This window comes from Diuraphis noxia, unplaced genomic scaffold (assembly GCF_037042655.1).
Source record: "Diuraphis noxia isolate RWA-SAM2 unplaced genomic scaffold, SU_Dnox_SAM2 contig0001, whole genome shotgun sequence".
NCBI lineage: Eukaryota > Metazoa > Arthropoda > Insecta > Hemiptera > Aphididae > Diuraphis > Diuraphis noxia.
The window spans coordinates 14,959,105-14,976,108 of NW_028301711.1; the positions used below are offsets into that span (position 1 = coordinate 14,959,105).

General features: G+C 26.5%; 1 protein-coding gene across 1 annotated transcript; it reads left to right on the forward strand.

Moving 5' to 3' along the window:
- Nucleotides 1-8,164: 8,164 nt before the first annotated feature.
- Nucleotides 8,165-14,304, forward strand: LOC107172194 (uncharacterized). The gene is made up of 5 exons (XM_089216706.1): nt 8,165-8,267; nt 12,444-12,619; nt 12,772-12,951; nt 13,064-13,309; nt 13,829-14,304. Exons 3-5 carry the CDS (start codon nt 12,813-12,815, stop codon nt 14,302-14,304), a joined length of 861 nt encoding a protein of 286 aa, XP_089072832.1. The 5' UTR covers nt 8,165-8,267; nt 12,444-12,619; nt 12,772-12,812.
- Nucleotides 14,305-17,004: the final 2,700 nt, after the last annotated feature.

Consider the following 17,004-nt stretch of genomic DNA (forward strand, 5'->3'; position numbering starts at 1 on the left):
AATATTATTATTATTATTATCCCTCGACTCCGTGAATGTGTGTGCGCAGCGGGTGATCTCCATCTGTGACTAAAATGAGATTATGTCCATCCGGTACAATAATTTATTATTCCACAGACAGCGGACCAGTACCCAAATAAATATTAAATAAGAAAAAGTCCCGTCGCCAGTTTGACAGTACCGAAAAACTGCACTTCTCACGTTTAGCGTATTGGACGTTTTTTGTGCTTCAGATGATGTATAAATAATTATTATTGTGTGTCTCCGTGCATAATATCGAATTTTGTAGGCCCGCTATTAAAAACCATTAATTCTATAACAATTTCAATGCACGTCTTCACTGTACGTGACCTAACACCTAAACAACGTTTAGTCTACTAAACGTTTCGTCTACTTTCCGAACGCTGTTGTCGCAGTAGTTTTTATTATAATATAGACAATATATTATGTCTATGCTCGCGAAGAAGGTCGCTTTTGACGAGTGTATATCGAAATTGTTCCTCACAAATGTAAAATATAATACGAATAGAAAAATCATAAATTATACAGGGTGTTTGGCGAATTAAAACGAAAACAGAGATGATTTTATTTGATGCCTATATAATATATACAGGGTGTCCCACAGAGATCTGACATTCTGACAAATGAAATAACTTTTGTTATAATCCATATTTTAAAAAAATGTCTTTTAAATATAATTCATAGGCACTTGCGCTACATTTTTAGAATATATATATATTTTTCTTTTGAATGAAAATAAAAAACTTAAAAATTTATAAAATTTTTTTCGAAATATTCAATATAGCCAATTTGTAAATCTAATTTTTAGTAAAATTTATATGGTAAAAACACTTCTTTAAGTCAAATGGCTGATTTTTTACAATTTTTTTAAATATCAATATTTTCGTTAAGTAAATTACGATCTAGTTTATGCTAGAAACATCGTAATTTCAAATAATAATAAAGTTTTTTAAAATATTTTATAAGAACATTTTAAAATAAGTGCATGTTAAATTCTAATTATTTTTTTTTATTGTATTTATTTTAATAATATGTGATGTATAAACTATAAATTACTATAATTTACCTAACGAAAATATAGATATTTTTAAAAATTGTAAAAAATCAGCCTATCAACTTAAATAATAGTGTTTTTACCATATAATTTTTTCTAAAAATTAGATTTACAAATTGGCTAAATTGAATGTTTCGAAAAAAAATTATATAAATTTTTAAGTTTTTTATTTTCAGTATTAAAAAAAAAAAAATGTATTCTAAAAAAGTAGCGCAAGTGTCTATGAATTATATTTAAAAGACATTTAAAAAAAAATATTGATTATAATAACAAAAGTTATTTCATTTGTCAGAATGTCAGATCTCTGTGGGACACTCTGTAGTTACCGCGCCAAACTCTCCGAAGGAATATTATGGAATTATTAACTAAAACAAAAGTAAAAAGGGAACGACGGCAATGATTTCAATATGAGGTTAAAAATCTAACATGCATTACAGTACCTGATTAATATAATTATATAGAGTCGACAATTATGTGCTTTGTTTAATGTATTTAAATATGCTGACGTATGCAATTATGTCATTAGAACATTATCAACAAATAAAACAATAATACGTTCCAATAAATTATATTAAATAAAACTATGTTTTATGTCATACATATATATACCTATTATTATATAAAAAACATTTAAAAAATAAATATGTAAAATATAATTTTATTTATCATGATGCACGACATAAAGCGGTGTCTTTTTATAGAACATCTCAAGTCCTTTTGGCTATTTTCTCTTATAACATAAACTTATTATACCTACATTAGCTGTTACTTGTTAGATTTATATAATAAATTAATATATATATATATATAGTATATGTATATTATTATACTGAAAATAATTTGAAATAATAAAAACGAGAGTAGTATTTCGGAATTTGAAACAATAATGTTTGATTAATACACAATTTTTTAAAAAAAATATTAGGGAGAATCCGTGGCAACATAAGCCACTGGATATTTACATCAGATACTTTCAAATACTTTCAAATACTTTTTTTTTTTTTTTAATATGTGTTATCTATTTTCCTCGGCCTAATGACCTTATAGATAAATTGAATTATTATTTATTAATCAACTAAATTATTATTTTTATTTTAGAACTCTAATTTTACTTAAATTAATTATAATAAGAATAATTAAGTTAGAATAATTAAAAATTAAGACGAAAAAAGTATTTAAAAATACTAGTAGTATTTGATTTTAAATACAGATACCTTCAAAAAAGTATTCAAATACTATACCCAAGTACTTTTTCAAATGTATTTAGAATACGTATTTGAGTACTTAAAAAGTATTTGAATACTTTTACTCAAGTACTTTACAAGTCTGCCGCCTACCTCTTGAGCCGGGCCTGTATATAATACTTATCGCTATATGGTTGGTACAAATCCGAAGGAATATAAAGCGTTCCGAGAAAATAATTAATAATACAAAGATCCGCTGAACTGATGAGATTCGTAGGATAAAGAGAGAGAGAGAGAGAGAGAGAGAGAGAGAGAATTGTGGACGGCAATATTATATTATTATATTATAATATTATATTATATGGAGATGGAACTTATGATGCCTTTTCGTGCCCGAAATTCGGAGAAATAACATTTATTACAGAATATCATCATCATTTTAAACTACCATTTTAACCTTCATCTTGGCCACACACACAAAGACCCCCTGAATTGAGACTCTTAGAATAGCGAGAGAGTGAATTGTGGACGGCATTATTATATAATATTATAATATTACACTTTTCCCGCACCAAAATGTTTTCCCAATCCACCCCTGTAGAGAGAGAATGAATTGCGGACGGCATTATTATATTATATTATATTATATTATATTATAATATTATATGGAGACGAACCTCATGGTGCCTTTTCTTGCCCGCAATTCGGAGAAGTAACATCTGCAATAGAATATTATTATTATTTTAAATTGACCTTCGTGTTGACCAGTGACCACACACGCCGTTTAAGAGTCTTCCTGAAAAAAATACATTCCAATATTATTATTATTATTATTATCCCTCGACCCCGTGAATGTGTGTGCGCAGCGGGTGATCTCCATCTGTGACTAAAATGAGATTATGTCCATCCGGTACAATAATTTATTACCTATTGCACAGACAGCGGACCAGTACCCAAGTAAATATTAAATAAGAAAAAGGCCAGTCGCTAGTACCGAAAAACTACATGTCTCACGTATAGCGTTTTGGACGTTTTTTGTGCTTCAGATGATGAAAAAATAATTATTATTGTGTGTCTCTGTGTATAATATCGAATTTTGGAATCCCGGTATTATAAAAACCATTAATTCTATAAGAATGTCAATGAGCGTCTACACTGTACGTGACCTTAACAATAGTTTATTGTGCACTGTGTATACTGTATAGGTATCGTACAACCATATGTTATAATCATATAGACAATATTTTTATGATCCTTGAAGGCCGTATTTATCGATTGTATGTCAAAATTCATGTAATAATTATATGAAAACTCATACAGATTGTGTCCCTATTAATTACTATATTACTAATTTATATAAATACAGAATTTCAAATAACTTGTGGCGATAAGCGAATTCAAAATTTCATAGAAATTTGTTAAGTATAGGAATTGTTTTTCACAGTGGCGAAGCCAGAAATCTCCCAAGGGAGGGGCCCACCAGATATAACACCAAATGCATACATTTTAGTTTATTATATTTAATATTTTATTAAAAAATCACAATTTAAGTAGGTATATTAAAAAATATACAATTTAAGCACTGTCCATTATTTTGACCAGTCTTGTAGTTGCATTCTCCTGGCAGAGGTTTTTTATGAAAACTTGTACTATTTCCTCCGCAGTTACATTTTATTCCTTATTTATACGTTATTGACCAGCTACACGATTACACTAGGATCACACTACGTTTTATCGGCAATTAAACAGCAACTGAGAAACGTGTGTGGTATTGACGTATTTTCCGGAATGCCAGAAAAAAAGTCCCCGTTAATAAAATCATACGAAAAACATGATTGTACATAATTATAAATTGTATTTGTAAAATAAACGCATTATATTTGACAACAATGTATTACATGGTATAATAGGTATTAATGTATTATGAATAAGTTTCAAAAACGAGTAGTTGATAATTGATATATATATATATAATATTAAAATAATACCTGGGTAATTTACGAAATAAACGTAATATAAATAATATTTTCACTTTATCTAATATGTATGGGTAGTGGATAGTGTACCTACACCTTAGGTACTTATCTATCTATTTTACGAGCCTGTACGAACGTTTGTCCATCAATAAAATTGAAAATATTGATGTGCTCACTATTTGTACGTTATTAGTTTGTATTTGATCGAATATTCGTGTTTTTATTCGTTTTGTGCTTCGCGATGGAAATATTAAAGTCTAATAAAAACAGTTTGAAAGTTTCTTTAAACGGTTATATGTATATAAAACACAAAGATTGTAAACAATTTATTCGGTGGAAATGCGTAAAAAGTAGTTCTTTTAAGTGTCCAGCTATATTAAAAATAACAATAAACAAAAGCAAAGTCCTAAGTATTCATCACGAGCGGATAGCGCATAACCATGCGGCCGACCAAAATAATATCGAAGCCGTAAAATCTAAAGCTGAAATAAAAGAAATTGCCAAGGTTTCTGGTTCTACACCTAGTCAAATTTTCAATTTCAAATTTTCCTTAACTTGTAAAAATATAACTATAAATGCCTATACCTGTAACACATAATTTTGTAAAAATTTTATATTTTTAATAATGCAACTGCCAGTGGCGTGGCGAACTCGAATATTTTCAGAGGCAAGTATATTTTGCGATACCCACCCACTCACCCATCAACCATAATTTTGTCTCTCAATTGGTAATAGGGTGTGGGGGGGGGGTGATTGCTTTTCACAGACAATTGTACTTATTAGGTAGGTATTACCTATTACCAACTACCTAATGGTAACTACCTACTGGATACTAGCTTTCGTTTATATCTATATTAGACAATATTAAAATATCATTTTATGTGTTATTTTCCTAAATTCGTTATTATGAATTTAAATTATTTCCCATCCACCCAGTGTCACCTATCACCCACCAAAAAAAAACAGATAGGCGGCCGCCTCTCGATTACCCCCATCGCCACGCCACTGGCAACTGCTAAATGCGCTAGTGTAGTTTATGATGCAACCGGTGTATAAGCACCAGTGTAGAGGTGATACAAAGTTGAAAGTACCTTTTACCCTAGGTGAGCATAGCGAAAACTCAAACACAAAATAATTTATCTACTTTATTTAATATAAAACATGGAGTATTAAAATTCAATAAAAATAAAAACTATGATACGGATAAAGATTTGCTTTATTGTTAACATTTGATAAATCTAGTATAATGTGTAACATAGGTGCAATTAGGTGTAGCTAGTTGGGGCTTAGACCCCCAAATATTATTATTATTATTTCAGTTATCTTAATGTTACGTATTCCATACACAAAATATACATATTATGTTAAAATTCTAGCCCCCCCCCCCAAAAAAAAAAAAAAAAAAGAAAAATTGACCCTAGTTGTACCTATGGTGTGTAATGTTTAAAAAAATACTTCCGCACAGAGCAGATTACGAGTAGGTATATTGAATCATAAAATTTCACGTTTTTTTATAAAATTTAAACCATACATGCATTTAGAAAAACAATAAAATAAATACACTACCGTAGTTTCAATTTTACAATTTTTTTCGTATGTTTATGCTATAATAATTTAAATGTAATTTTTTAAATCCCACCTCTTAGCCCTACTTATTAGCTATTACTTTTCATGATTATTATTTCGGATAAGGAAGATTGTGTTACTCTAACCCACGGTCTTAGAAGATAAAGTCGGGCAAATCCATTTTAAAATTTGGCCACTGTACAATTGAGTGCTGCCCTGCAGACTTTTTTTGAGGTTATGGCATTATACATTTAAACAGATTTATAGTATTTATATTTATTATTTTAATTAATTTTATTTTTTATACTAGTCATTACTCATTAGACAGTAGACAGTAGTACTGTAGTATGTAGTAGACACTAGTTCAAAAAACTATGACGGTCATAGTGGTAAAATATTGTATTATAATTTATACTTTATAGTCAGATAGTCCACTATTCTACAAAAAATGAAAATTACTCCAAGTGCTATACAATATACAAATATTATAATTCGTAATATTTACATTAATAGGTATGTGGTATTTACTGACTACTACCTACTTAATAATTAAACTTTAATCATTAAAGGTTTTATTACTTAATACTTTTTGTAAAATACTTAAATAGTGAAATTGCTAAAACAATTCTGTCTATGGAAGTATCTATAAGTCATAATTAGATCTATGATATTCACAATTAACATGTTATTTCCAATTATTCAAATTCAATAGTTTTTGATATTTTTCAAAGTAAATTATCAAACTATTCATCCAAAGAGTGTAACAAGTTTTGTATTTTAAAAATGTATTTTAAAAACTTGCAGTTATAATTGCAATATTAATTATAAAATACTAACAAAATTCACATTTCATACAAAGAAATAAGTATTACTATAATTATTAAAATGGATGGTAATATAAAAAAACAAAATACTATCTATACAGAACTGTTACTTTTTTATGTGCTGTCTAATTTGATAAACCAGAGCAAAATGCAGCTAGGTGCATCGCGAATAGGTCCATTATAATACCATATACAGTTTCATACCAAGTTAATAATATTTATTTATATATTTTCAGTGTTGGATTGATGGAGTCTCATTAGGTTGGACCACAGCATAGATTAAATCTATTCTGTGGTTAGAGTTCCCTTTCTTTTTAAAAAAAAATGCTAAGCATACGCCTTATAATTAAATCAATCCTCAAACATTTAGATCTTCGCGTACTCAAATTGTTTTTATACTTTTGCATTTTTAATTATAACTAAATGGTGAATTTATTTAATCATATAGGTAACAAAAATAATGCAAGTACAAAAAAAAAATGACTGGTAGATGCCACTTACAAAACCACAATATTGGAAGATATTGTCCAAGACCGTGGACATAACCATAGACGAGAGCTTACAGGGAATATCCACTCTTCCTAATAGTGTCTATCCACGCCTGCAAGTCAAATATAGGTACTTACTGAACAAATAACGTTTCCCCATTTGTCAACAATATCCTTTTTTCTAATAATTAGATCATCCCGAAAATGTTTTTCACATATCACCTCATTAGGGCTAAAATAATCTATCCCTAAAGACTGTAGCGATTTCTGCTTTAATTGTTTATCTTTAGGGATAGTAAAAACTGACAGTTTCTCCGAGATGTTACAATGAAAGTAACAAACGTTATTCGGCATTTTCAAATTACAATACTAACTATTAACTTCTATTATGCTAAATACAAATAAAAAAACGTAAATCGAACATCTAGGTTTATAGTTGCCACTAGACAATAGACAGCATTAGTACATTATGCAGTTTGTATTGTCTGTATCAAACTATGTTAGGATTATCGATTATTAATATAAATCGATATAACGCAAATAAAATAATACTATTATATATATATAATATAATAAAGTATAAACCAATCTCAATTATTAGATGTTTGAATAAAGTATAAACCAATCTCAATAATTAGATGTTTGAATTAATTTTTGGCGGGCCGTTCAGTAAACAACGGTTCCTTCATTTCCTAACCTCAAATTAAGTCTAACCGGCAGCGCAATTGGCGGGAGGGTGGGAAGTTGTCGGACCTTATCTTCTAAGAGCGTGCTCTAACCTATAAGACTATAATCCAATTACCAAATATATGTTGCCATGTGATCGTTTAATCGAAATTACGTAGAACCATCGAATTGGAATACTCTGACTTACTGAATTATAGTCACTTCTATTCAGCTTATTATCTTCTTCATGATTTGTTTTCATATTTTACATGATAGCATATTATTATTCATTTATTTGATAATATTATTGTTATTGTTATTATTTTGTTTTGACTTGTTGATACTGTTGATACCATCATTATCACTATCAATCGCAACAGTAGTATATTAAATGTATAATAGCTGTTATTAGATCATACTACTCGGTGTCGGTGAGAAGTGTGTCATAGTTGTCAGTTTTCAAGTTGCCACCAGAGAACGGTAATCAAGTAGGTATAATTAATTTTTATTCGCATTATATTATTATTTATTTTATAAATTAGGCATTATTTATTAATAAAAATATATCGAGTTCCGCTTAATGTGATCATTGGTTACTAGAATCAAATTTTTATTGGAATCAAATAAGATAAACCCAATCCTATTTGTCTGTTACGAATATCAAATTAAAATTGTATTAAGATCGCTATGTACCGTATAATTGAATTACTTTTATAAACATTTTTATCACATAATTTTATGGCGTTTAAACTGATTACTTTATTAGTCAAAATAAAATTGTATTTTTAAACTTATCGTCTTTTGTGTAATTTTTATAGTTCCTGTTTAAAATATTGTCTCTTATGTCACAACAAGAAAAAGGAAAGATTTATACCGATTTATCTATAAAAGAAAAAAAGGTTTACACTATTCTGATAATTTGGAAAAATTTTTGCAAAGAGAAATTGCTTCATTTTGGAAACTTCAGTTTATATACAACAAATTTTTAAAAAATGTATGCAAATTGCTGTAATAGTGTAATTTGAGAAAACAATTTGCTTTCCCCCCCAAAAAACAGATACAGAAAATTACATAGTATATGAATTAGTTTCAGGTTATTATTAAAATCAAATTAAAAATAATATTGAATTTTTTATTTTTATTTTAAATGTAATTTTTAAAAATTTTTAGTTAAATAAATTGAAATATAGAACTATAAAAAAAGTTTTATGGAATCAGCTAGTTAATGTCATTAAATTACTTGTTTAAAATGAGATTACATTAAGTAGAACTCTTCGCATATTATATTGGATAATTTAATACACTTATCTGTATTATTATGTTTAATTAGTATTTATTTTTATAATTATTGCTATTATAATTTACTGATGGCTCTTTTGGATTCTCTCCCAAATATAGGTAATCCCAAATAGGTAGGTGACCTTTTTCACTCAAATACTCTCAGTGTTTTTTGAGACAATTTTAGTATTGTATAATTAGTTTAGTTTATAATATGCATCAGAGGCGGTTTGAGTATACTGTTTTTGGTGCACTGCACCGCCAATGTTAGGGGGGTGGGTGGTCTTGGTTGAGCATGTGCTGACCGCAATGTTTAATTTTAATGTTCAATAAATGAAAAAAGTAATAAAGTACCTAATCAATGACATATGATGATCGTGGCTGAAACTATTGAAAGCGTCAAGTTAAGAATATAAGGGCCTTATAATTATAACTATAAACTTATTAAAAAATATTTATTTGTAATTTCTATTATGATGGTGGGGGGGGGGTGTCTATATATTGTCTTGCACCACTAAGTATAATACATTCAAACCGCCTCTGATATGCATTAGTAAGAATAATTTGATACACTTGTTTTTAAATATATATGTCTACATATGTATATGTTAAAGCTCATTTAGTTATGATAAGTGGACCAATTTTTTTTAAGCAACTTTATACTTACATTTTTCTCCTATCTCAAAAATTGACTAATTTACAGCGAATGGAATTTGAAATAAAAAAAGATTTTTGTTCAATTTTCAAAAATTTAAAACTATCTGTATTTTGTCATTATAAAATTATTTATGATTGAATATAGGGTACATGAAAGAGAGTAATATTAAGTCTATTTAAATTCAATCAAAGTTAAATATAATTAACTATTATTTAGTAAATATTACCAATTAACATTGATAAAATAAAAATAAATCACAAAAATAATCACTAGATTAATTCTAATCTCTAAAACTATTTTATTTTATTTTGTCAAATAAACTATAGTATGTTACTTGTCATGTGCTAAGAATAGTGTTTATTACCTGTGTATTCATAATATAAATCATACAATTAATAAAATTTTTTCAGTTAAGCTTATTAATATAATTGTTTTAAATTATAGCATTTGACTAAATACGGTTATTAAAATATAAAAGTTTTGACAAGTTATATGCTCATACGTGATTATTCAATTATAATCCATTCATTTTCGTATTAATATTTTACTACTTGTGTACTTTTTTTCATATACAAAATGGCTAGTCACACTGAAAGATTGAATATGGTATTAATTTTTAATGAGTATCACCGAAATTCCCACCATGCTGCACAGTTATACGCTGAAAAGTAATCCGATAAATATTAAGATATCAACCAGCACATAATCATTTTCTGCACCTTGAAAATCAAATCCGAACTTATGGTTCATTGGGAATTAGAGGCCATAGTCATCCAATTCAGCAACCAGAAATTCAAGATAACGAATAAATTGAAGTTCATTTACCCTGTATTCCATTAAAATGTATAAATGTATAGTGACAAAATACAGACATTTTTAAATATTTGAAAATTTCAACAAAAATCTTTTTTGTTTCAACTTACAATCGTTGTAAATCAGTCAATTTTTGAGATAGGATAAAAATGAAAGCATAAAAGTTGCTTAAGAAAAATAGATCTATCCAAATCTGGTGTTAAAAATACCTGTTGCTATTTGAAAAAATTAAAATTGTATTTTGCATATTGTGCAGATTTAAAAGTTTTAAAATTATTGTAAAATGTGTATTTCAGCATTCCATATAGCCCCTTGAAAACCCCATTTCAGTCCAACGTAACTGAACAGAAATATTTTGTGTTATCATTTGAGTGAAACAAACTATTTATGTTACGGTCCAAGTGTCATTGTCTTATTTTCCTTTTTTTATTTAAAATTTTTGTTTTCATTCAATTTTAATACTTGTAAATTTAATATAAATTCAACATATTTAAGTGTATAAGTATGTACTATTAGATTTTTAACATCTAAAATATTATTTAAACAATTAATGAATTTATTTTTCCTTTTAAACAACATGCATAAATTCTACACAATTATAACACACACATAAACGGCAGTATGTGTACTGTGTATAAGTACTGCCGGGTATGATAAATATGACTATGGAGAGTCACATGGTAATAATAATAATTTCGATATAAATTGTTTGTTATTGATGGACAACAATTAGCCATGGGGCTGAAACTCAAAAGTGAAAACTAACCAGGTAGTTAAGAAATTAAAATTAAACTAACTTCTTGATTTCACTTTATCTTTATTACTCATTAATGTTCATCCTATGTATATATTATTATATTATGTATATAGTATTACTATATTATAGTAATATATTTATTATGTAACTATGTTCGTAACTGAAATATATTTATAATAACATATAAAAAAAAAATGGTTGGTTATGCACGTATACTTAGTTATAACTAATATTATTTAAATATTTAATTATAATATAAAACAAAATAACCAATGAACATAGTGTATAATAATTATCATTCTGATTATACTATCTCAACAATTAAAATTTAACATATCATCCATAGTAAAAGTTGTATAAATTCAATGGACAAAAGTCCTAAAAATGATAATAGTAATAATAATATTTTAGGGTATATTTAATTAGTTTCATTAACAATATTGCATCATTCCTAAAAATTTAGCTTGTACTGGGGAAGCCATTCTTATCAATTTTCTGGATATATAAGAGAAGATAAATTAAACAAAAAAATTAATTTATATAATCATTTAATAATATTTAGAGAAAAATCTTATATTAATTTACAACAATCAAAATATCCATATAAATAACTAAAATTTAAATATTAGAAGAGTTTCATATTCAATTTAAACAACTCAAAACTTTTGTAGTAACCAATAATAATATTTAAAGAAGTACAATTTTACCAAATTCTTTATTAACATGTGGTAAATTTATATTAATACCTAATTATCTTATATTTATTGCTTTGCTCATGATTTATTAATGGAATCAAATATGTTTATACAATTGAATCAAAATAAATAAATAATAATTCAATTTAAATTCCTTTTAAATTCCTTTTAAAAATAAATCTCCTGATTGTGCATACAATCAGAATATACAGATTGAACTAATCTTAAAAAAATAACTTTAATATGAAACAGTATCTCTATTCTATTCTTGAAATTGAAATAAATATTGATACTGGATTAACTCAAAACGCTCAATGCAAAGAGGTTGGTTAACGTGTTTCTTCTCACCTTTGACTTTTCTACTGTCGAAAACAATAACACTGATTTTGTGGATGTTCACATAGGAAGTTATTCCGTTTTTTCTCTTCACACCGTTTTCAATAATTTCTTATGGTTTCCACAGCCTTCATCGCTGTCGCTGCCGATTTCAACATTTTTGGGATTAACGTAAAAGCATACTCAAGGACACTGTGTGACTACCTACAAAACGGGCATCGACTTCATGAGATTGAAACAAAAATCCTAATCATATGCCTGATGAATTTATATGGTTGGGAGGCAGTCTATTATATGCTTCAGGTACACAACATAATATATTCTTAAAATGTACAGATGTGGCTAATCAAAATTTTGATTAGATGTTATAGTCTATGCTCTTACTGTATACATGCAAGCTAACACTTAAATAGAGTAGTAACAATTATATTAATACAATTAATATTTATTTATAGGTGTTTAATAAACGTATATAAAATATTTGAGATCACGCACTATGGCAGATCCGATTGACCCAAAAAACATTGAAGATGACACAGTAAAAACACCTTGTGGTAAGAGGAAGATGTCATCAGACATGATTCCAGAACCGATTAACGGCTTAAAAAAGCTTAAAGAGAGCAAAATACAACCAGGTAAATAATCAATGAATGTGTAGCAATAATCAACATAATAACCACTCTCTAAATTTAGTTAGTTAAATTATTGAATTGATTTAATCGAATAATTGAACATTTATATTTTTAGACAAGCTGTGCCAATGCCCCCAAAAATGTTCAGAGCGTGTACCGCAGCGATCCAAGGATGAGCTGCTAAAAATGTTTATAGAAATGGACAATGAAGATGTACAAAATACATTTTTATTGAAGATTATAAAGGCTCGACCTGTTGCGAATCGATTATTTAGTAATGAAATGGCTAATGGTAAACTATTAAGAAGGATTTATTGCAAGTACAGAATACCTAATTTCCTATCAGAGAATTTTATTTCATGTGAGTTGTACAACAGTTTCTCATAAAAAAATTAATAATTTTTGAATAATTTTGGGATATTTTAATAAACAGGTAACTTAAAGATATTGAGTGATTTGGTTATTTAACCTAGATATCTTGTTCTAACAAATTGAATTTATATCAACTAAAACGATTTCTATGAAATAAATAATAATCAAAAATATATTATGATCTTTTCTATAAATGTACTAAAAAATATTATTTATTTTTTGTGTATAAACTTAATTGATTATTCAATAGATGATACGATATAATGAAACAATCCCATAAAATCTATACATTTTAAACTTTCTTGATTGATTATTAAACCATTTACAATTGATACGTCATGCTTATTTGATCCCTTACTCTTGTCTATAACTAAATTATTTTTACATATAATTATATTATAATTTACATTTTCTGTTTTTTTTATCCAACATCAAATCGCAACTCTAACTTGATATATTCTAGTTTAATTTGAAAAACTAATACAAAGTATTTAAATATATTTCACAGATTTAAATGGTGACTCCGACAAAGATGAAGAATCAGACTTTGATGAAACACCTTCAGTCACGTCTTTGAATTCCAAAGAAGAAAATAACAAGTTCTTAGAAAATAATTTAACAGATACATCAGGAAAGTTCTTCAATTGTTACAACTGTGTAGATGTTTGTCAAAAAGCATTTATCAATCTGTTTGGTATATCAGATAAACGTTTAAAAACTGTAAGAGAGTTGTTGATAATTAAAGCTCGTAAAAAGCACCTGAAACGTATGATATTAAAAGAAGAAACCCAAATAGAAGTATCATTAGCTAAACATCTTGCACAAAGTTGTTTGCCGTTCATAGGAATTTTTAACAATGAAGATAGAAAGAAAGTATATGATCTATTGTTGATCGTTATAAATAATAATATTAATGTAGTACATAACTTCTTTTCCAACCAGTTATGGAAACCAGAGTATATTAACTATAAGTTATCTAAATGAGTATAAATTATTTAATAATAATAGTAATAAAATAAATACTTACTTTGATGATTTCTAAATGTAATTCATTGGATTAGTATCTTGTTTAAATCAATTGCTAGGTACTACTTTATTATAAATACAATTCAATATTGCTCTGAATTCCTAGAATTATGATTTTATGTAAATGTCTATAATTTTGTGCTTGTTAATTATATGTCATTTTTTTTGTATACATTCATATACTGCAGTTAGTTTTTCAGTTGACTGTAAAAAAAGGAAAAATATGTACGGTACAGCGTCTGCCAAAAAAAAAATGTAGCATAAATATTCAATATTATTTGTTTATACTTTATATTCCATGTTATACATATATCAATAAATTCATCTGCTTGTTTATAAATTTATAATAATAATTAAAGACTGATTATTTAATTTAATTTATATATATATTTATGTATCTACAATAGTCATTAACATAATAACATGTCAAAAACATGTTGTGAATAAGTAGCCCTAGCCCCTAATGTATATTTTGACCTCCTAAAGTACCATCCGTATAACATTTTGTTACAACTTTGTTATTGTTAGGTAGGTCATTGGGGAAAATAGGATAGTATATTAATTTGAGAGCAACAATAATCATTTATTGCTTTCAGTTCTCACTAGTACGATTATGAGCATAACTAAATGTTTTTATAATTATTAATGTTTATATATATACTTATAATATATAAATATAAATAAAGAATTACACTGTAGATCATAATTTTATATTTTACATAAAATTGTTCAGCATTTTTAAAATGCTACTTATTGACTTCACAAACATACAGTGGAACTTTTACAAAATATTCGTAAATATTTTTGAGAACCAAACCTAATTTATTCAATTCTATTTAAAGAAGTTCTACATAATACAAATTTTTTTTTCACTGTAATATAATTGACACATTTCTGAATAACAATAAATATAATACAAAAAATAATAATAATGATGACATTTTATTTTTGTACTCCTAAAGTACCATCTGTGGACCAGATATTGAAAAGTATATAAAAATAAGAAGACTCTACCCCAAAAGCAAATACAAATAGGTTAAAATATTAAAAAATCATAAAATAAAAATGTGGGTTAAATGATAATATGATTATTATAAATATAATTCATTTTATAACTAAAAGTGGATCAACTTTCTTTACACCTCACTTAAAGATAACCAAAAACAGCTAATATAAAAATTTTAAACTATATTTAAAAATAGTGTTGTAAATATAATGCTTTAATCGATGCAATCATAATAATTGTAAAAGTTCTAATATATATATATATATATAATGAAATTATGAAGGATAAGTTAAAATTTAAAGCCATTTTGTATCACAAAAAAAACTACACCTAATAAATTATAATATACCCTATGTATCAGTATCAACCTTGTAAAGTACTTGAGTAAAATTATTCAAATACTTTTAAAAATAAATATCTATACCTATATTTGAATGATTTTGAAAAATATTTTTTATAAGACTGAATTTAGTATATATCTCTATACTTACTTGAATTTAAATACATACCATTAAAACAATTTAAAAGTAGTATTTAATATAAAAAAAAAGTAATTCAATACTTTTACTCAAATATTTTACAACACTGTTAAGTGCTAATTACTTATTAAAATCCACCTCATCATAATAAGTAATTTTATCTTCACTATTATTGTCTTTAAGAACATCAATTGCTTCATTTAATATATTTAACTTTTTTTGACTTGTTTATTTTCTTTTCTTAGAGTAAGTAGAAACTCTTTTTTTCTCTCCATATTTAAGTCATTATAGTAGAGAAATGTTCCATCTGCATCATCAGTTTGAATATTATTCATCTGAAACATATGCGTTAATACATAAATGGCATATTATTTTATTTTTAATGCAACATTTTGTAACATACTTTGTTCATTATATTCTGTTTTCAGTTTGAGAATTAGTGAATTTAACTATGTAAGTCAACAAGCTGTAAATACAAATTAAATGTATATTTTAGTTAGGTAATGAGAGTATTCCCCAATGTTTTAAAAAATAGATTTTAAATTAAATACATTTTTAGTTATAATATATAAATTACAATAATCATAATGTAATTGTATATCTACTTACATAATACTTGAAATCACAGGAATATCATTTCTCATTGTTTGTTAAATTACTACTTGCATTATAGTTTTCGTGAGAATAATATTTAATGTTTCATTAACTATCTAGTTCAAGTTTAGAACATTAGAAATATAAACTATAAAATATTTAAACACAAAACTTCAGTACTTCACTAAAAACAATAGGTACGTAACTCAATGTAAGATTAAATACGCACAGTAAATTATAAGTGATAAATGGGTTGTAAAATGGCGGGTTAGCATACCTATTATCTATAGTGCTCTAGTTCTTTCCATTTAAGATTGTGATCTATGTATATTTTCATATTGTTAATGTGTATAATATTAAACCAAAGGTATAATTATTAAGGTTGGGCATGATTCTCAAAAAAAGTATATTTAGATACATACATGATACATATTTTATATTTCCAATTTATTAATTAAATAAAATTATGCTGTCTCTACATAAATACTTATAGTCATACAGTGGCGTAGCCAGGAATTTTGTATGGGGAGGGGGGGAGCTAAGTCTCACAAAAAAATTCAAAAAGTACAAATAACATAT